This window comes from Gallinula chloropus (genome assembly GCF_964237585.1).
Source record: "Gallinula chloropus genome assembly, chromosome: 3".
NCBI classification, from domain to species: domain Eukaryota; kingdom Metazoa; phylum Chordata; class Aves; order Gruiformes; family Rallidae; genus Gallinula; species Gallinula chloropus.
This window is the reverse complement of record NC_140087.1, coordinates 26730813-26753378: the sequence shown is the minus strand read 5'-3', so window position 1 is coordinate 26753378 and position 22566 is coordinate 26730813. Positions and strand designations below refer to the sequence as shown.

At 38.9% G+C, this 22566-nt stretch overlaps 1 protein-coding gene across 1 annotated transcript in view; it reads right to left on the bottom strand.

Moving 5' to 3' along the window:
* ADGRG6 (adhesion G protein-coupled receptor G6) overlaps positions 1–22566 on the bottom strand; it is a gene marked incomplete at both ends in the record, with an annotated part of 104252 nt that overhangs the window by 25766 nt on the left and 55920 nt on the right. The window contains 8 exons of the mRNA XM_084261725.1: positions 2865–3030; positions 3478–3685; positions 5171–5232; positions 10545–10659; positions 11353–11495; positions 20601–20654; positions 20758–20810; positions 22152–22237. Coding sequence (XP_084117851.1) covers positions 2865–3030; positions 3478–3685; positions 5171–5232; positions 10545–10659; positions 11353–11495; positions 20601–20654; positions 20758–20810; positions 22152–22237 — 887 coding nt within the window. The remainder of the gene's footprint in view (positions 1–2864; positions 3031–3477; positions 3686–5170; positions 5233–10544; positions 10660–11352; positions 11496–20600; positions 20655–20757; positions 20811–22151; positions 22238–22566) is intronic.

The following is a 22566-nucleotide window of genomic DNA, read 5'->3' as shown; positions in this document are numbered from 1 at the left end:
CCAATCAACACTAATATGACCTATACCTACACAAGACTTAGGTTTTTCCACCCTTCCAGCATGATCTCAGCTTTCTGCTACAGAAAAATATTAGACAAAACAAACTCCTCCAACACTGAAGTGAAAAATTGGAAATAATGAGATGTCAATAATGGCAGTCATAATGATTTTCAGTAACCTTCCTCATACCAAAAAATGTTGATAGCAGAAAAATATGTTTGAATCCCTTGAGCTGTATTATTTGACTTGATCTGCACACCTGATTTAACTCTTATGAGTTTTTCTATTTTCTCTGTTACAGAAGGAAGATTTAAAAATAACCATCAGTGTTACCTCTTCATATTTATCATGCTATCCAGCAAAAAAAGACACTTTTTGCCCTCAATATAAACTTAATCTATACTGGCAATGCGTCAGGCAGCTGAAAGCCCTCTATGGCTCAAGGATGTTAACAAATGAGCAGGAAATAAATGAGGATGCATTTCATTAGCTACCAGGAAGGAATTCTATGACTGTAGGATGTCCCACCATGGCATACCCGAGGTGTGCTACCCTTTCCATCAAAGGAAGGGGAGCAAGCCATCTCATAGTGGCTCTGTAGCAAAAACGTTCAAGAATTTTATTGTGAGCTAAAGAAACTCACTCTCTTGACTTCTCCAGAGGCACCTCGGTCATGTATTTGTGCCTCTCATGACCAGTTGTGTGATCCTAAAAGCACCATTGAGTAATGGAAAATTGAAAGCCAATAAGCTAGTCATAAATTTACTTAGCTTCTGAATTTTCACAGATTTACTGTGAACAGGCACCCTTGGAAATTAGTAAGAAGTGTTTCATAGGTTTCTCCTGACAGGACTAAATGCAGTTGAATAAAAGTTTTTCAAAAGATCATTAAGCCACATTAAGCAAAAAGTGTGTGTGTGATAAAGATCAACATTAGGTGTTGTCTGCAAATAGAGTGGAAGAATTTTCTATAAAGACATACGGGTATATTACAGGAACAATTTAATAATATGAATCACCAAAACCTAACTCAGTCAAAGGTTTGGCAAGAAACATAAACGCACAGGGGGACTGAAATAGAATCTTTCCAAACTGCCATGGATACATTTGCTTAAGATCCACTTTAAGAAAAAAAAAAAAAAGAAAGAAAATCTGGAAACATTCTGACATACAGCTTGAAGAGTTTAATGCTCCCTGATGAGCCTGGGATAGATTATCACATCATTCGTGAAAAACCTGGGCTTTCACAAGGGAATCTCACTCCAGCAGGGATAACAACTATCTTTCCTGGTAGGCACGGAAAATATAAATGGTGACCACAGCTGCTGCAGTCTTTTCTGGTAGGAAGGATGCTAAGAATTTGCGATCAGCTGTTGGAAACATAAAAATCTGAGAACAAACCTATGTTCCAATAGGAACATTACAAATAATTTGACGGAGTTGGGATTTTATGATTTTTTAGACAATGCTGTAATAAATGATTCCAAGGCAAGAAAATTCCTGGATGTCCTTGAGCCACAGATGGTAATTCCTGTTATACATGCAAACATCCCAAACCTGACTTTAGAATTTTTCCTTTCTCTTTCCATAAATAGAGGTTGAAATCTGGGAGAGAAATGTCCCTTTGATAACAACCAAAGAACAACCAGGTATTGAGCTTCATTAATAAGAGAACTAAAGAAAAGTAGACTCTCAATCATAAAAAATTTCTAATCAAATTATTCAGAGAAACTGTAGCCAAAATATATGTGAATAAAAAGATATGAAAACTCAACTCCATTAAATCCATTTGCATCTATTATATTACTACTACTTTTTCTAGCACTGCCTTTGCTGCTGGTTTTGATTTTTACAGTACATAGAACTTTATAAAATGATCAGACATTTATTATGATTGTTGTTTTGCCAATTTGCAGTGGGAACTAACTCGGTTCCATAAGATTCTTATAATTCAGTGATGGGTTTTTAAGTGTTTTCATAATGCCACGTTTTGTTTGGATTCAGATTTGATTCCTCTGACCCAAATGAGAGCAGGGGATTTATTTTTTTGTTTAATCTTTTCTATGTGTTTCTCCAGGTAAGGCTTACTGTATTTGAATGGTTAGACTCCTAGGAAACAAGCACTACATGACCTCTGTCATAGATTACCTATGTAATTGTGAAAAAAATACATTGCACTACAACATTTAAATGCTGTAAGATGCAGATAGGCATGTTGTAAAATTTAAAAAGTCTAAGCAACTCATTGCTACTGATTTCAACATAAACTTTGCATCTCAAATGCAATTCCATAACTTTTAGATGTCTGAACTTTTCTTTTTGTTGAAAAAGAATAAAAATATTTTTGAGGTGATGAAAAATGTCTTAATTATAGCAGCCTGTCTAGATACTGTAGCACTGGAGACGATTCTGCATTTTGAGTGATCTGTGTTTCTTTGGTTTTTTCATGTGTAGGTAGGTCGAGCTTCACATGAATGCCTTGCAAGATTATTTTCCCTTTTGATTTGTAAAAAAACCACTCTCAACCAACATGTCGCCCCCCACCCCCTTAAAAAAGGCAAAACCAAAACCAAAATCGCAAAACCAAACCAAACCAAAAAGCCCAAACAGAAAAACCCAAAAAGGGTAAAGCCTGCTCTGGATTTGTAAGCAAATTACTTTTCATCTGTAAGGAACATGTGAGTTTATCTGGGTTTCATGTCACTTACCGAAATACTACATTCATGTGTTTGGATGATTTCAGAAAAAAGGAAACAGAGAATTGGGGGAGAATTGGGAGTTGAAAGGGGTTTTACGGAACTACAGTACACACACTTTGAAAACCAGGCATATTTCATGTTCAAATACAACTGGTTGTTCCATACCTGGAAATCAGATGCATTATTCTGTGGGCTAACACTGAAAGAACCACCTTTGAATGAAGTTGAGTTTATAGAAGACACTCCAAGTGCGAGATTTCTTGTTGAAATACTCATGGATGGTCCAGCAAACTGGATTTTTAAGGCCAGGGCATCAATAGTTTTGAGAGCTCTAAAAACAGAAATACAATTATCCTAGAGAATTAATAGATAAAAAAATGGTATGTCCTGTATGTTCTCCCCACTTAAGATGATTCATCTGTGTATTCACAAGAAAACTGTCAGGCTGTAAATATATGCATCTCTGTTGAAAACAAAAGCTTTTGATTGACAGAAACTATCTGACTACATAACAATAGTCCTAAAATAATTTCCAACAATTATGCTGTGTTATATATTGGGAGGCATTTTTTACATCCAAATACTTTATCTTTATTGTGTACATTAATTTTAGTACAAGAAGAAATATTTGTATATCTAAGTTGGAAAATCAATTTTTGATGGAAAACAGCAAAGTTTGATTTTTGTACTGCAATTGTTTGTCCATATAGGGAAGGATGAATCCTTCCAACTTTGTAGCTTGCTCTCAAAAGCTGATCTCAAATGCAGAAATACTTACTCTGAAGATGATGCCGCTAATACACTGTCTGAACTGGTTAGAATATTGGAAAAAATTGTCACCACAGTAGAACCCAGAGATTCATCAATTTCTTCATCGTTCACAATTTTTTTGAGCTTCTGCACAACATCATTTACTTTGTCAGAGGTTAGCTGCTGTCCTTCGCCAGTGAGATTCAGCAGTTGATTGGCTATATCAGCTGCATTTTCTGTAAGTGTGCATGTAAAGTGAAGTTAAAACAGAAAATAATGGCAGTAAGTCCTGAGGTAATGCAGAAAGACAATTTTTCATCCTTGTTGTTGAATATTAGAGCATGTTCTGTGGTACTTGTAATGAACATAGGATGTTACCGTTTTAACAATTCCCTATTTTTACGAAAATGCATCTAGAGTCTGCTGCTTATTATATACTGTCCTCATTGGCTGTGTCTTTCTTTTTCATAACTTGATTTGAGTTTGTAAATTGGAACGACTGAAAAGGCTGATTGAAAGGGCTGATTAAAGGGAAAAAAAAAACAGAGAGAAGGAAGGAATAAAAAGCATATTTTCCCTCTTTTTTTCCTCCTTCTGCTACCCTTCCTTTTTCACTGGGAAAAACAGTTTCACTCTTGAAATAAAACAAATGCATCCAAAGTCACTTTTACTGACAAAATATCCACTCTTTTAAGCTTTGGGGAGAAAGTCTGACTCCCCTCTGTAAATGTTCCTTCAGAGAACTGTACTCTTACTCAGTGGCTTGGCACGCAAAACACACAAGCAAACTTCATAAGCAGAATTTTCATGGTAAGAGAAGTTTGACAGTGTGTCCAAATGCAAGACATTAGTGTAAATCACATCTTAAACTGTAGGTTGGATGCCACTTGGATAGAAACCTAATGTAAACACTGACGTTTTAGAACACAAAAATAGTTGAGATTTATTGGAATTTGCAAATATGACCTTGAAAGATCAGCCTGTGTTTTTTTTAATGCCCTAAGTTTAATACAGATTTTGTTACATTTACTGTAGAATGTTCATTTCACAGGAAACAATTTTTTCATACATACTGACTGCAAGTACTCAATCAATTAAGGTAGGTAGCCAGGCTCCCTAGGACCCCTCTATCAATGGAGAAAGAAGAGTCGTCTCCAAGAAGGAATTCAGAACAGGAGCTTACTGTAGGTACTTTGAATTGCTTATGAGAGTATCATTCTCTTCACTAGCACTGGCACTAAAAAAAAGGGGCCATAAAATTGTTGTGTATTTATTTTATTACTCCTTTAAGGCCAAAATGACATCAAGGGGTATTTTTCAAACTGAGAATAAATCTGAGAATGTGTGATCATAAGCCCAGTGAAGAGAGTGGGAGTCTTTCCACTGGCACCTACAAGCATTGGAAACATTTAAAAATGTGTCTGAACCTGAATATCAAACAGAGGCAAGCTGCCACCTGCCTCTGTTCTTGCTTAAATTACCTGAAGGTAATTGATTTATTTCATTAACCCAAAGCTTTTCATGAGTGGGCTCAATCCCACTTGTTACACTTTCCCAGAGTTTAAATATTTCCTTTGCATTATTTTTTAAGAAAGATTTTCCACAACTTAGCATAAAGGAGGAAGATACTCTTCCTTAATGTAACTTCCGTACAGTAAAGCAGTAACCAAAGTCCAGAAAACTATTCCTTTATAGCTAAAGACCAATAGCAATATACCCACCTGTGCAATTTCTAAGATCAGGCTGCCCCCAGTATGATGTATAATTCTGTAGACCCAAGTAGCTGAAGAAGAGAAATGACAGAATCCACATGAAATAGAATAGCAAAATTATGTAAATGTTTCATAATTCTTTTGTGGGTGTCACGGGGTCCACTCTTCTCAATTCTCAATTTTCCTAGGACCACATGGTCCCTAGTGAAATGAAATGTGTATGCTTGACAACAGAAATACTTGATTTGGTTCTGAGAGAAACCTTAGTTCTTTTGGACAAAGTCTCAGCTGATTCCTATACTGATTTGATAAATTGCATCAGTGGAAATGCTGGGCCTCCATTTCAGAAAAGACAAATGTTGACACAAACTATTATGCCCCTTTTACAGCCTAACCAGATGAGGTTCCCTTGACATAAACAGCTTTGATCGAGTCTATCACAAGCCATAATACCTCTTAGAGGATCATGCATAACAGCTATGTGCAGATACAAACTTATGCTACCCATGAAAACTATCAGATCCAAGTCCAAGGTGAGGGGCAGGTATACCTTTTTTTTTTAAGATGCTTTTTTACAAGGCCTTATCATAGCAAAATACCCAAATGTGGCTCCAAAATCAAACACGTTTTTTCCCTCAGGTTTCTTTAAAGACAATCATGTTATCATAGCATGAGAAAGGCAGGATGGAGAATGGGAAAAAGTTATCCTTTCACTCAGCGCATGATATAATATAGCCTTGGTTGACTGCTTTTATTGTAACAGCAAGTTATTCCTTGGTTGATTGCTTTTATTATAACACACTAGCAGGTAACATCCTGTATGATGCACAGGACTAAAAGAGACAATTAGAAGAGCTTTCTCTTCTCTCAAAACACATCCTACGTTGCTACATATTGGCAAAAGCTCGTGGAAGCAGATGCAAGGAAAGCATAGCACAGTGCAGAAGGCAGTAGTTTTTTATGAGAAGTGGTGTACGAAGGAATTCAAAGGCATTGTGCAGATCACAAATGAACAATAAAGATAAGCAATACTGGGGCAGCAAAGGCCAGAAGGCTTATTTTTTTATGATTCTGAGGCTTTGACATAAAAAACAATTTTTTGACTTCTGCACTACTCACTCTACAACAAAAGTTGGTCAATCAGAATCCAGCAGTTCTTGTACAAGATTAAGAGGCTGAGGAAGTGAGTTAGTTAACTATAACGCTGGTTGCTTTCCTGTTTGGCACAGAACCTTAAAGCTGATTCATACCCATGTTGCTGTATTTTTTTCAAAAAAGTAAAAGTTCTGGTGTTCTCAAAACATGTTCCAGATGAAATGTGGGCAGGTAAGACTACTACATTGCATTTAATGATGAACATCCTAAATACTGAAGAAATTAACTAATATTGCATCGTCGTAGTACCATGTTCAAGGCACTCAGAGGAGATCAAAGCCATATTGTTTTGGTGATATATGAAAGGAAGTAATAATATTCCCATTTTACGAATGGGAAGTAGAGACACAGTGTCTGTATCTTTTGTAAATGTTCACAAAGAAAGCCTAAATTCTGGAAAATTTCATCTAAACCTTAGAAACACAAATTCAAATCTTTAAGCATAAGATTATCCCCACCTTCAATTATGACTTAAGTACTGGCAAAACGCTTGTTTCATGTGATCTCTTTTGCTTTCCCTTAATGAGATGAGAGCTTCTGGATTAAAATAAATGCACATATTATCTTCAATTTTGTTGAGAAATTCTTATACAAGTAGTAGTGGAGTGGTAGCAAATGCGAAACTTTGGTTTTGATGACATGAATCTTGTGACTTGAAGAAAACAGTTTCATTCTATAAGAAGGTCCTATTTTTATAGTAACATTTAGCATGTACTAACTGTGGACTTAAATACACCCTTACAGAAGTGGTAGATGAAGGTCTTTTTCTTACCAATGGTTTCAGCTGAGAGAGAGTTAATTTTCTTTCTAGTAGCTGGTATAGCACTGTGTTCTGGATTTATTATGAGAATAATGTTGATAACAACACTGATGTTTTTAGTTGTTGCTAGGTAGTTGTAGTGTCTACACTGAGTCAAGGCCTTTTCAGCTCCTCACACCCTGCCAGTTGCAGAAGAACCTGGGAAAGCCCAGCCAGGATAGCTGGCCCAGACTAGCCTGAGGGATATTCCTGACCACAGAACATCATGCTCCCCACAGAACTGGGGAGGCGAGCCAGAAGGCTCCTTGGAAACACATTGGGCATTGGGCTGTTGGATTTTTTTCCCATGCGTGTGGTGAACAATTGCATTTCTGCACCACTTGTTTAATACGAATATATGTAATTAATAATTATCAATAGTATTATCTTCCTTTGTTATCCTATTAAACTGTCTTTATCTCAACCCATAAGGTTTTTTTCCATTCTCCCCCCTATCCCACTGGAGAAGAGGGAAGAGAGAGCGTCTGTATGGTGCCCAGGTGCCAGCTGAGGCTAAACCATGACAGTCTTTTTTGGTACTTAATGTGAGGCACAGACGGTTGAGATAAAGACAGATCTGACGACAGCATGTTAAAACAAATACGTTCTAAACATTCATTGTATCAGTTCAGTTGTCACTGGTGTTTTATGTGCTCATGGAGTTGTTCTCAGAGTTGTCTTGTATAACGATTTACTTACTGTATATACTGGTTATCAGTGTGTCTATGTGTGGTTTGTCACCGCTGGGCATCAGATTAAGGTTTTTGCTTTTTGGTGTAATACTGGCTTGCAGTATGATAATCATTGATAGACGAGTTTGGTATCTGTACTCTGCAGCAGCAGGTGCTGCACAGGGTTAAGCGACAGCAATGGTTTCATCTCAGTACTTCAGGAGCCATCTCTACTTTTTCTCCTTGGAGACCTAATATGTGGGGAAGACCTTCACTTTGCCTTACAAGGGCTAATTACAACAGCTCTTGTGAATGCTGAATATCCATGCAGAGCTCAGACTACCATGCTTCTATTCCTAGGTCTCTTGAATGTGATTAGGTCTTCTTTAGGGTTAAACAACTATTTAAGATTGCAATCCAGACACCAACCCCTGAGACAGCACTGTGGCTATTCAACCTGCCATGACAGTCACTGCAGCTACTCAAAATCTAGTGACAGGCACTATGGTTACTCAAACACCAGTGATAAGCACTGCAGCTGAAACAGAGAATCAACCCATATTGGTATGAGATACCCCTGTACCTAAGACAAAATGGACACAAAAGTAAACTAACTTAGGATGACAAAACAAGGCCAGCACAAGAGCAGGAGGAAGAGACAGAACCAGAGATAAACACCTGACCCCTGTCTCTGAGTAAGCTGCAAGAGAGGACCCTTCTGCAGTGGAGTTGCTAAGCATCAAAGAATAACATGTGCCAATTGCTAGCAGAAAGGTGCAATGGTGGCAATAATGCACCAACCAGGACGTTCTGAATCCCATCCATAAGCTCATTCATCAGCTGGAGAGCCAAGGAGTGATCAGCAGAACTTGCTCACCCATTAACAGCTTCATATGGGCAGTATGAAAGCACAATGGAGGGTAGAGACTGACAGTAGACTATTGTGGCCTGAATTCAGGCATGCTGCTGCTGAGTGCTACTGTGCTGGATATGCTGGAAGTTCAATATGAGCTGGAGTCAAAGGCAGCCATGTGGTATGCCATGACTGATATTGCTAGTGTGTTTTTGTCAATCCCTTTGGTGGCAGAGTGCCGGCTATGGGTTGCTTTCACTGCCCCAGGAGTGGAAACACAGCCCCACCATCTGCCATGGTGCAGGGTTCAGATCCAGACTGCATCTGAACCGCCACCAATACACTGGTGACATGGTCATATGGGGCAACACAGAAGAAGTAGTTTCTGATAAAGGTAAGAAAATAAGCCAAGTTCTTCTGAAAGCCAGTTCTGCCATAAAATAAAGATCAAGGGACCTGCACAGGAGATCCAGGTTTCAGGAATACAATGGCCACATGGGCATCATCAGATCCCAGTGGATGTGATCAAAAAAATAGCAGTTTTACTCCACTGATCAACAAATAGGAAACATAAACTTTCTTAGGTGTTGAGGATTTCTGGTGAAGGCATATCCCAAACTAAAGTCTGACCGTAAGCCCTCTTTATCAAGGAATCAGAAAGAACGATTTTAAATATGGCCCTAGGCAATAACAAGCTTTTGGGCCCATCCAGACAGGACAAAATGGAAAAAATTGTGCTCTATGCTGCATCCAGGGAGAATGGCCCTACCTGGAGTCTCCGGCAGAAAGCACCAGAGGAGACCTGAGATTGATACCTGGGGATTTGGAGGGTGCAGAGGATCCTAGGCCTTCTATACTCCAACAGAAAAAGAGATATTGGCAGCATATGAAGGGGCTTGGGCTGCTTTGGAGGTTGTTGGTGCTGAAGCCCAGCTCCTCCTAGCACCCCAGCTGCCAGTGTTGGGCTGGATGTTCAAAGGGATGGTCCTCTCTGTGCACCATGACACTGATGCTACGTAGAGTAAGTGGGTTGCACTGATCACACAGCGGGCTCCAAAGGAAACCGCAATTCCCAGGAATTCTGTAACTGATTGTGGACTGGCCAGAAGGCAAGGATTTCAGAATATCACCAGAGAGGTGATGCATTCTGAAGAGGCCCCACCAAATAATAAACTGTCAGAAAACAAGAAGCATATTCCCTGTTCACTGGTGATCCTGTTGTATTGTGGGAAAGCACTGGAAGTACAAGGCTTCTGTATGGAGTCCTACATGATGAGTCACAGAAGCTGCTGAAAGAGAAGGTGAAAGCCATCCACATGGCTTTAGACATCGCTGGATAAGGAAAAGTGGCTGATGCTCTACTGTATCTCATGGATGGTGGGCAGTCCCCTGTGGCAGTGGTTGCAGTGATGGCAGCAGAGGAACTGGCAGCACAGAGACACACACATCTGGGCTGCCCTACTTTGGCAAGAACTTGCTGCCTGGCTAGAAAACCTAATTATAAAAATACATTATGTAGATGCCCACATACCTAAGAGTTGGGCTACTGAGGAACCTCAAAACAACCTGATGATGACAATGATTAACATTATTATTGATATCATCTTCTTTTGTAATCCTATTAAGCTATTTAACTGTGTTTATCTTAACCCAGGAGTTTTTTCCCATTCTCCACACCCATCCACTTGGTAGGGGAAGGGGAGAGCAAGCAGCTCCATGGTACCCAGTTATCCACTGGGGTTAAACCATGTCATCTTACTGACGACAGAATCTCTCATGGTACAGAAATCACCTTCCTGAAGTACAATACCAGCCAATGGCAACCATTATGGAGGATGCAGTTTAATAACATAAAAGGAAAGTTGCACTTGAAGGTCTCAGCTTCTTGGATATTTGAATACCTACCATGTTCTGGATGCAGTCTGAACTGTGCTCCCATGGCATAATGTGAAGTTTGTCACAGTTGGTCTCGTATCTGGCCAAAAATAGTTTGGGGGGTTTTCTTCAGCTAAACATTTTTCTAGAAAAATAACAATATATCAGTGTTAATGGTAATTTTCTTCATTTATTTATCTTCCATTTCTTGTTCTCAGTGCACCAACCAGTCCACAGCAGAAAGACGTCTTCAAATGAAACTCTGGGTTATCTACAGAGCAGTGGCAGAGAGAGGTACGCAACAAGGGACAACATGTATTGCTGCTGCTCAAGAGACTGAATGTGCATGCTGCAGCCACTTGCATTCCAACAGCCCCCTCCTCCTCCCTCCCATGGGAAAGGCAATCTCTGACTGGAAGAAGCTGAATGGGAAAAGAGGAGGGCTAAAAAGAGATTGATTAAGGGCAGCAGGTGGCAGGAGCACAAACAACAGGGTTGAGGAGTAGGCATGAGGGAACTTGGAAGTCCAAAATGTGTCATTATAGCTCTGGCTGTAAATCATACTTATTGATCCTCAAACTGTCAGAGCTACTGTCAGGGACTGTCCCAGCCTCTTTGAATCAGACTGCAAAACAATGACTAAAGCAATCTGGGCAACTGTGTTTGCATTAAAAGAGGTATCTTGAGCATGACTTTCTGAGATTAATGGAACAATGAGGGCTAAAGGGACAATTTAAAATCTGAAACAGTCATACCATTTGGAAACGTGTGATTATAACGCAGAAGATGCTTATTTATGGACAAAATCTGTTCTATGACAAAGCCAAAAACAACTTACCCACTGGATCAACTTCCACAGATTGAAGCTTATATCCTCCTTCCATGGTCCCATTATTACTTAAGAGCTTCTGTCGGATGTCTTCCTCTTCTAAATTGATGTTGTTGGTAGAATTATAAACCAGAAGAGCCAAAACCTCAAAACTGCAAGGAAAATTATCCGAGTGTTTGACTCAGAACAGCAAAGGCCAAATGCATGGAAATAAAAATATCTGACAAACTCTGCTTTTTGGAGTATGGAACATTGTCACTCATTATGTTAATATTACTGTTGCTCATTATCTGTAAATTATTATTTTTCTGTGTATAGAGCCATGACAAGAAAGTACTGTAGGGAAATTTCATCCTCTAGTTACCATAAAGGAAGCATATCATCAAAAGAGCTAAGAAATATTTTCAGAAGATTTAGATTATTTTAAAAGATATTCAAAGATGAAAGCAAGAAGTTGTGAGTTTTAAATGGGCCCTAATTAAATTTAAATATACAGTTTCTGATGGGTCAGGAACATGTTACAAAGCTTGTCGGAATGGGACAAATCTTCCACCAGAAGGTCTATCTCTCCACTGACTACAGAGGAAGACTAGAACATTAACAAAGAACAGATGCCTAACATTTAAATGTCTAAACTTTGATGAGTGAAAAACACTCTGACACACTTCTGAAACTTTTAGTCTTAATTAGGAAAGTCTAGTTGTTCAGATGAGTAATTCAAGTTTGAGCAGTAATAGCTGTTTTGTACTGTAGCCCACTGCTACTTTCTTGGGCATAAGAAGTAGTTCAAAATGGCCAAATCTCTTTCCTGTGAGAGAAATAAAACGGTCTCCACCCTTGTCCAAAAACATAGCTTTTCTGGAAGGGAAATAATGAACAGAAAAGCAGTTCTAGCAGGACACAGGAAAGAAGCCCTGAGTGGAAGGCTCAAAAATTTACTCCTGGGACACAAAACACATGTTGGGGAAGAGAGTATGTTGGTACCCAAGAGCATTGCTTGGCTCTGGCAATTCGGAGTGATGCCATGAAAGCATGGAACATTGGGACTCCATGGGAGCCAAAATGTGGAAAAAACGAAAAACCAAGCCTTCTTTGGGCTCTTTTCATTTTAGCCTTGCCCTTGGATACCCAGCAGCCTGAACAGAGACAGACCTTCATGGTGCGTGAGCGGTTCCTGGCCGCCTAGGAAGGGGCAGCACTGCCAGCAGACATACAGTGAGTGGGGCACACACCCAACAGAGCTGCTTTCACCACTGGACACCAGTGCAAGAAAGCAGCAGTGAACTAAAGGTTCTTGTGGTCTACCTGAAGAAAAGCAGGAGAAAAAATATCTGTAGGGTAGCTCTGTGGGACAGGATTTTAATTTACCCTTGCCTAGACTTAATTTCCAAAAATCTTCCAGAATGACATCCTCAAGGTGACTTTCCAGAGGTGCCTAGTTTGGTACAGTATAAAACCGCACAAATGTTGCTCTTAGATGGCAGATATAACCCTCTTTCTGTCAGAAATCACTCTGAAAACAGGGTAACACCGACCAATAACCCTGCAATACTCTCATTAGTGCAGTGGCATTAACAGACCTGGCATTGGAAAACAATGTTTCAGTTTAGGAAGAAAATAAAAGTCTGAATGTCACAGAGAAATCATGAATGTGAACTAAATAATCCACACATTTCACTGTTGCAGATGTAGAGAAGTAAGTAAATAAATATACACCCTGGTCGGTGTGGGTTTTTGTGTTTGGTTTTTTTGTTTGTTTGTTCTGTTGAACACCAATACACATTCCTTTTTCTCTTGCCATACTTATTGTTTTACTGGCAACATATTGATGGAGAAGAGCATAAAAATTTGACTACCTACTGGCTTGTTTTTTCCCTAACAGATGTATTTTAGCAGAGAAATTCCAGCTATCCCTGGCCAGGTCACTCCTGCCCTTCTCCTAGAGATACTGAGTCCTCCTAACATTCCTTTGGTCTCTGTGGAATGCTTTACATATGGCAATAGCCTCAGTAAGGTGCATACGCATTAGCAGGCTTTTGCCTCAGATCCCTCAGATAGATAACAAGGCACCAGTTTATTATGGCATTTATTTTTAGCAGTAGCATGGAAATTGCCTATGGGATTGCCAATTCCTTCAGCCCTCCAGTACTTCAGCCCCAGAGAATTCTGGCATATAACTATCTTTCCTAAAAGATTCTGGCTTCACTCATCTATTCCCCTTACTTCAGAAGAGGAAAACTTATTATGCTGATACCACTCCCTACCTCAGCGCTTTGGCTGCAAAACAGAAATAATAAGTGAACAGTCACTGCTAAGACTGCACTGCCTATTGCAGGACTCCCAACTAACTAAAATGACGTTTAGTTCCCATAACTGAGTGGAGGGATAATAGCAACCAAACAGAAAGGATAATGAGGCAGAACTGGTTAGAGTTATCTCAAACAATTATAGAGAAAAGTATTGATTATGAAGCACTGATAAAAATAATCTGTTAAACCACTTTGTTATTTGTTTTCTGAGGTCTTACAGCACAAGTCATATACTGTGTAATAAGAGCCTGTTCCATATTGTGGTGAAAACAATTTCTATAAACTTTTTAGAATGACTCATGCTAGCTTCTCAAAGTAAATAAATACCTTTTAACTTGACAGCTGACGCAACATGAAACTGAGTGCTTCCTTCCACTTTTGTCACACTCAGATCCCAGAGAGGAAACATTTTAACAGTGAAGAACAAAATTCTTCATTTGTGAATCAGGAGGCCTACACTCAAATAAATGACAATACCGCCACGGTCTGCTGGTGTCACTGGATTTGCCACATGCGACGTTACATCTTTTATTGCGTGCCACATAAAAGCAGATAGATTCTCACAGCATCAATCAATTACAAATTACACTTCACCTACAGTAACCTGTACTTCTAGTATTACCACTGTCAATATAAAAGAACTGGCTGCGATATAGGTAAACACAATGGGGATAAGTATTTATCCCTCTCTTCTCTTTGACTGAAATGGTGACAGCTGGAGCAAGCAGGAAAGCTGGGGCAGATCGGCATCTATCCCACTTTGTCCTGGTTGGTTGAGCTAAGCTGGCTGGGAGAAGCTGCATCCTCACCAGAGGCACAGGAGGCGATGGGGGGGGGCCTGTGCTGCCATGGTGCACACCACAAAGCCGGCTTTCTTCTCTGGCAGAGTGACTCAGAGCTATTCCAGGACAGTGTGCCTACACACGGGCTGTGGTCTCACTGCTACGCGATGTGAGGAGCCTGAAGGAAGGATTAGCAAACCATGCGAACCGTGAGGCACAGACCGTCTCATACCTGAAGATATGTGGCTGATAATTAGCAATGCATACTTCTCTTGTTTTAGTTGTAGTGAACAGGCTGAACTAATACTGAATTACTGTGGCTGTCAAACTGTTAAACAAATCACTATTAACTTCTTTTGTAGTTAATGCTCCTTGATTTAAAGTATGTAAATAATATTTTTTAAAGATCCTAAATAGTCAGGGAATATAAATTCCCTCTAAAAGTCATTGAGAATTTAATTCCTAACTACCCTGGCATATTTTAAAAAGTTTTAAGATGTCAGCAATAAACTGTTTACCAACCCTGCAGTTATGTTGGCTTTGAAGATAAGCAGTCAAGACTGGCAGCACAGGTTGGCCCACAGTCACCTATAAACACTACTGACTTCTTCATATTAACTGGAGAGACCAAAAAGAAAGATGTGACTATTGCATAAGTCACTCAGTGAAGAGGTAATACAAACAGCAGAAAAAATGTTAGAAAACACACAGAATGAGACAGAAAGAAAGATAAAATTAGAGGAAAATTAAAAGCATTCCAGAGAAACATCTGACTTGTGGATACACTTTTACTTGGAGGTGATTTTTGACTGTGATACCATTAAAATGTTCAGAACAGAGAGCAAAAAAATAGGACCAGGGATAATAGACATTGAAAGTAATGCCAAGGATGAAGAGCTTCCTTTCACAGCAGAAGGTGCTGTTATAGAAAAAATACAAAATCTAAGGCTTCAGGACACAAGGCTAAAAATTGCAGCTACTTTTTTTGTACTACTAAAAATAAAAGCATCCTAAGCCTCCTTTTTAAGTTAATGGCCACTGTACAAGAACAGTGCTGTGAGCAGCATGGTCACGCCTCTGTGTCTACCCCTGTGTCTCCAGGCCTTGCTGCTCCTTGCAGATCTAGTGTGGGAATACAACTATGGCTTTTCAACAGAAAGTACTGTTGTTATATGTGATGATATGGTACAAAGACTATTCGTTACTAGAAAATGTAGCAGAAAGGCAAAACAGAAAGTGCTGTTATCTCCCACATTTCACCAGCTGGTCTTTGCTGAAAAGTGGTTTTGATTATGCTTGAATTATGTTCCAAAACAACAAAGAAAACTCCCATTCCCTGATTCAACACTTTCCTATAAAAAGGCATCTAGCAATACCAGGCCTGCACTAAATCCAGTCAAAGCCAGTGGAAAGACAAAGGAAATAATCAGAAGCTGGATTGACAGCAGGGAGCTTGAACGGGAGGCTGAGAAGGGATCATCTTTCCGTCACTCAGGAGGAATTCTCAAATTCTCCGTCTGTGAAGGAGGCTTTCTTTACAAGTCATGGATGTGTGATATCACCAGAGCACTGTGGAGAAACCTAGGATTTCTGCTTGGCTCTTTGTTGGACAGTTTTTCAAGCAAAAATACTACATTATGTGGCATTATAAGATGTTGGTCAGCACTGGTCAATGCTGTCCCTTTACTGCCTTCCGTAACTCTGAAGTTAGGAGTAGTAGAGGTGGGTCAGGTTGAAGTTGTTCCAAAAACATTACCAGTAGAAATCACAATTATTTTTTTTAAATAGGAATAGGCATCACTGATGTGTTCATTTATTAAAAGAATGCATTATTATTTCATAATGATTAATTTGAAGTAATCTCCAAAGAATGCAAAAGCCTAATACTTTACTCAGTAAAGCTACTTTGGACTATAAAAGCAAAATTATGCTGCTCTGATGTTGCTAACTCCTATCTAAAACTGTTGCACAATCTAATTAGCTTAAGTTTTATCCAAGGGCATTACACTTCCCATTAAGCAACACAGCACCCAGGAACACAGCATGCAGGAGCCTGAATCTGCCTCACTGATGTTGGTGGCATAAGTCCCACAGACTTAAAAAAAACAGGACTAGGTATGGGCAGCTCTGGTTTCCTGCTCTCCTCTCTGTTTCGTTCCCAAAAGAAGGGATTTCTTCTTAAGTTGAGTGGTCTTTACACAGATTGCTACCACTGTGGTTTTTAATTTGGATGAGTTGTTTAACAGTACTAATATTAAAGTTGTTTCACACAGTAGAAGCAATTGAACACAGGAAAAAGCCCAAAAATTATGACAATCAAGTAGTGGATGTCGAAGCAAGCAACATTTTATTCGCATGTTAAGTGGAGAAAAGATTGTAAATTAATTGGGTCCTGAATTCTCAAAATTGCTTGCAAAATAGAAGAAGAAAGGAGAAGCGTGGGAGCTGAACTGCTTAATAAAGATGAATTCCCCTGCTGAGCGTGTTCTGTGTTAGTCATCCAACACCACCTAGGATCAGCAGGACCCTTCTGAGAAAAGCAGCTGCAGTCACAGAGAGTTATGACAGTGCTGCAGTGTCATAAAAGGCAAGGAATAAATGATAGAAACGAACACATTTATAATTTACCTAAAGAACACAAATTGGCCTAATTTTCAAAAGTTTGTGCAAAACAACCTGGGGACAAAGAAACAGCTATGTCCATAACCCATTCTGAACTCCTGTCAACTTTATTTTGCACAGCTGCCCTCTCATTCAGAGACGGAAATAGTACGGCCAGAGGAAAAATTAAACATAGACAGAAAGTCAAGTATAGCTGTGATAAAATTCTGTCTATTAAAATAGTTAATAATTTACCAAAGCATTAGCTTGATATACTGTTGTCATCCAGAGATCTCACCATATTAAAGGTACTGATAATGATATGCACTTTTGGACTTGGCACTCTGTCTCTCATCACCATGTACATAAACGCATAATAAGCACAGTGTACTTTGGATTTCTACAGCTCACAGAAGGCAGCAATGAAAGAGTAACAATCCATTTCCATATTTTTGCTTTGCTTTGCTCTTCTCCAGAATGCAGTACAGTTTGAAATATTTATTTGGAAAACACCTATTTTTAACATGCCAAAAAACCCCCAGCTTCCTACATCCCACTTTCAGCTTCTATTTCTTCTCTGAATCATTCTCTCTCTAATGATTCTTCTTTCATTTTCAAGAAGACTAGCTGGGGGAGACCAATAGCAGAATTTCCTTGATAAGGCAACAGTGTAGAAAAAAGGCTTGAAACAAAGCAAAATACATAGAAAACATTGGAAAAGGTTGTTTTTGTTTTGTTTTGTTATGGTGGTTATATTAACTATGAACTCAAAATGTAAGGAAAAAAGATGACCTCTGAATGCTAAGAATATGAATTCATGTAAAGAAAGGGAAAACTTCTCAAAGAGCCATTTTCAGAATGATGATATCACCTTAGAAATAAGAGGGCTATGATCTGGTGGAAAATTCAGAAAAGAGACACACAGTTTAGTGAGCTGGAGTAAGACTACTGTGTTCCCTTCTCTAAAAGACAAAGTTAAGGCCATATACTTACAAGTTAGATATTAAATTTTAACCATGGAGTGAATTTTTTACAGATGAACATGAAGATAAATGGAATATGAAGTACTTAAAAACTAGGGGAAATAGTGGAATATCTAAATCTGCAACAGACTTATTCTTAACCATCCAGCATGGAGAAATAAAAAAAAATCTAGTCAACTGTAACAATATGAAATCACACTGTGAGCCATAACATTCCAGTGAATCACTTGAGTAATGAGAAATTAATATTACATCCATCAGGGATTAAAAAATCGTGACCTGTAACCTGTTAACTTTTTATACCCCAAAAAGCTGCTCCAGTGTCTTGTAGGATTTCCTTAGAATCTTACCCAGGGCAAATCCAAGAAATTGGGAAACCTAACAAAGTGTCTTAAAAGCAATGACTGGAAAGTAGTAGGAAAAAAAAAAGTTTGCTTTCTGGATCTTCAGAAATTTAACAGATTTCTTCCTTAAGAAATCTAGAAACAGGTCTGTGAACCTCAAAGAATTGGAAACCTTGTGACTAAATCCAGGAACACTAAAGACTACTGTGAAGGTGATCCTCCTTTTCTTTCAGAATGGCAGCAATGTACAATGACAGACATGCACTCAGAAGACCTAAAAGTGGGAGAACACCAACTTTTCCCAAATGTTTCTCCTGTCAGAAGTAAATGATGCATGAAAATATATGCAAGACATGAAAACTAAATGAAAAAACAGAAAAAAATTGCTGTGCGTATATATATTTCTACATACGTATATGCATATTCAATGTGTAGACAGTATAATTTTTGTTAGTCAAATCTAGTGTAGCTCAATTACATTTTTAATTATCCCTGTGTTACTCTGAACAGGTTGCCAGGACGAGCAAAATCGTGATTTCTGGTTTGTTGGTTCGTTGTTTTGTTTGTGGGTTTGTTTTTTTTTTCCCTAAGCAAACATGCACAGCATAACAATACTGATTATTTGGAGAACAGTAACATTTTGTGTTGATATTAACATTTCAGCTACATTATTCAGAATGATGACAAAATGCCATTTGGCCTCGACACAAAATGCACTAGAGCCCATAAGAAGACTAGTTCCTCATCAGACCAAGCGTTCCTTGAAACATGATACAATATATTAGCAATGTGTAATTTCATTGCCTCTGAAATTATGTATGACAAGCAAAGTGGATAGGAATGGGGCTACTTCCATAACAGTGATACATTATTAGAAATAATTTAGTACCATACTCATTGTATGTCAGAAAGGGAGGGAAAAGAAAGGGAGAGGGAGAAAAGGAAGAAAGAACAAATTCCAGAGCATAGGATGGTGGGAAGAGGAAAAGAAATCAGGTGTGTGGTCTAGGGGAGAACAGATGCTGACAAGCAGGGATGCTGGGCTCGTAAAAGATGCAGGAATAAGGATGGGGAAAGCTTTACATTCCTTGTCAGTCTTAGACTGTTGGTAAGACCTGAGGCATGGTCTCGACTTAAAAAAGACTTTGCTGGCATAACTGTGTCATTTACAAGTGTGAAAAAAAAGATCCCACCCACATCACTAGACCCTACTGCAAATGTAGGCTAAGCAGTAAAATAGCCTGTTCAGAGACTAAGTTTACACTATGCCAGTTAATTGGTTTTACCAATAAAAGTTGTTTTTCTGCTGTGGGTGTGTGGCAAGGAGATAGCACCTTTTACAAACCTTTTCACATCTAGGTAAACTCTAGAAAACTGGAACCATCTCTAACTACTTCCTGATGGTAAATTTGGAATACTGGGCAATCTCAGAAATTAGAAAGCCTAGCTGTTATCATGGCAGTTCTCAGCAGTCAGCAGTTCAACTTCTTTCCTACAGGACTTTTGCCTATGCGCAAACAGTTACATCTCATACCCACTTGTTGCCCATTCCTCACAAGACTAATTATCCTTTGGTTTCCTCTCTTGATTTTGGCCCCACATTTCACTCCCTCCCCATACATCCCTCAGAAATCATCCTGCCACTTTCAAAGAAATCTGCTGGGGCCAAATTTTCAGGGGGTGTGACCCATCTAACTTTCTTTGGCTGCCTTTGAGGCCCCAACTCCAGTGCCTCTGAGCCAGCAGAAGTCAGGAAATGAGAACATATGGTAAATACTTTAACTCACACTAGTTTGGCGTTCAATTCTAGCATGATGTTTCTCAGTGTTTTGAATCTGTTAACTCAAAAGGCTCTGGTTCAAGAGAACAAATGTACTGACAGTGAATAGACACTGGTGTACCAAAGGTGGTTGTTAAAGACAGCTGAGTATATCATACGTATGTATGGTATGTCCATTCAATTTGGTGACAGATGAATTCTGAGCTCTGAAAAAAAATGATCTGTTAAGGTTTAAAGCTCAGTAGGTTTAAACCAAAACAAACATGATAACCAGTATTAGGTTTCTGAGCACATCCAGAGCACTCAGCTCACCAGCAGTTGTGTATTTACAGACTGGCAGCATATGCCCAATAACAGAAAATGAATCCAATAATAGACAATAAAGCCTGTTGTAAAGCCACCTGTAACAACAGCCACTGCCAAGACTTTTAAAAAGACAACGTCTTTTAAAATGTTACCTTTTAATACTTCTTTTTTCTCTTACACCCTCTTTCACGGAGCCAGGGTGGATGCTATGAAAGAAATAAACATTAATTAGTGTGGTCCAATTCTCAAAAGGAATGTGGGATAAACATCTCTCCCCTGTTCCCTGCTCCCCCCTTGCCCCCAATTTACCTGATATTGACCACATACACAGTGTAATTCCAGTTCTGGAAAGTACGGTTTAGCTGAAAAACAGGAAGACATTGATCACATGAATGGCAAGATGTTAATGGGGCTCTTTGTTGCTTAAAGGCAGAGTTAGTTTCACCCTTGTACCCCTTGAGAAATCTCCTTCAGTTTTTCAAAGTTAAGAGCACTCCTATTTCAGTGAGGTGATTGTCATATTTAGATGTACAATGGTAGTGAGAGATGTGTCAGAAGGAAACTGTAACTGACAGAAGGAAATCTCTCTAAGGTCATGACAGAATGAGCAGGTGAGTGCACAGGATGCCAAACATTTTCTTTTCTCCCTCTGTTCCTCATCTTAAAATCTCAAACCACCTTTCTTTAGAAAAGATTTACAGACAAAACTACGGGGGTCAGTTTTCACCTAGAAGTATACAACTTTATGATGATCCCTTTGTACTACTCATCTGAGTGGGCAATGGCTACTCAGCTTGCTCCTTGGGAAACACTTTTTCATAGTCTGCCAGAGCCAAGTGTCATCTTTCTAGATTCTTTGGCTCGGGGACCTATGCACTTCACCTGGTGAGTGCTGCTAAGAGAACATCCTCTCCTTGGCAGGATGTCTGCATTCCTGGTTTGTAGATGACTATAGGTGGTTTCCTTAGCTTCTGAAAACTTCCAGGTTTATTAAAAGAAAAATAACTGCCATATATTTACGATATGCTATTTTAATGTAAGTAATTGGCATAAAGACCACTTACAGATTGTGTGAGGGCCACTATGTGAACTGTCATAAAGGACAGAGAATATATGTATTCAGACAGGAGGAACTTTCAGAGGCAGGAGCTTCGAGAATCCTCCACCCAGAGGGCTCAGAAAGGAGCTTATGTCTGCTAAACTGGACTGAAAAACCAAGGGCTACAAGGAACTTCAACAACTGGCCTTGGAAATAAGACTTCTGGAGTGGAGAATATTCGGATAAACTGGAAAAGTGCATTGCCTCACAAAAATGAACACTGACCCAATTTTTATTATTTCTATCACAATATAACTTCAAAACCACATTAGTATTTGGGAAGGAAAATTTTGCTCTGTATATGGCTGTTGGAACTTAGATATCTGTCTCTTTCAGTAGGTAATTTTGATTTCTCCACAGTTTCAAAATCTCAACTAGTATCTACATTTCTTACGAAGCTGGCAAGTATAGTAGAAAAATTTCAGTATTTTATCCATAGTGTTTAGTAACTCCAGGTATTCATTACTGGAAAAAAATTACTAGATCTTCAGAGAACACATTAATTTAAGAATTTATTTGTTATTATTTTTTTCTTTTCCCTTTTTAAATTGATATGACCAATAGGACAGATTCAAAATCGCACAGGAAAGAAAATTCAACTTACCCACTCTGCAACCACATCATGTACTTTTGACACTGAGTTGGAGCTGGAACTAAAGACAGTTATAGATATCCTGTAGAACATCCCACCTGTCCATTAAAAAAAGCATTATAATGTGAGAAGTTGAGTAAATTTACCTTTTGAATAACGAAACTTTGGTTTCATGATGAAAATAAAGATTGGGCTGAACCCCAGCTACAAGGACAACTCAAGCTCTTGCTGGCATTATACAAGTTTGGAGTGAACAAGCCTTGCAGGCTTGGGCCCATTCTCTCTGTTCCTGTCAAATTAGACAAGAATTCCCTCCCCCTCCGTATTTTTAGAGACTCTTGAAATGTGACACGGAAACTCAAAATGTACATATAAATAGTATTTTGCATATGCCTTTAATGTGGTGTGTAAAAGCAAGATCATGAAA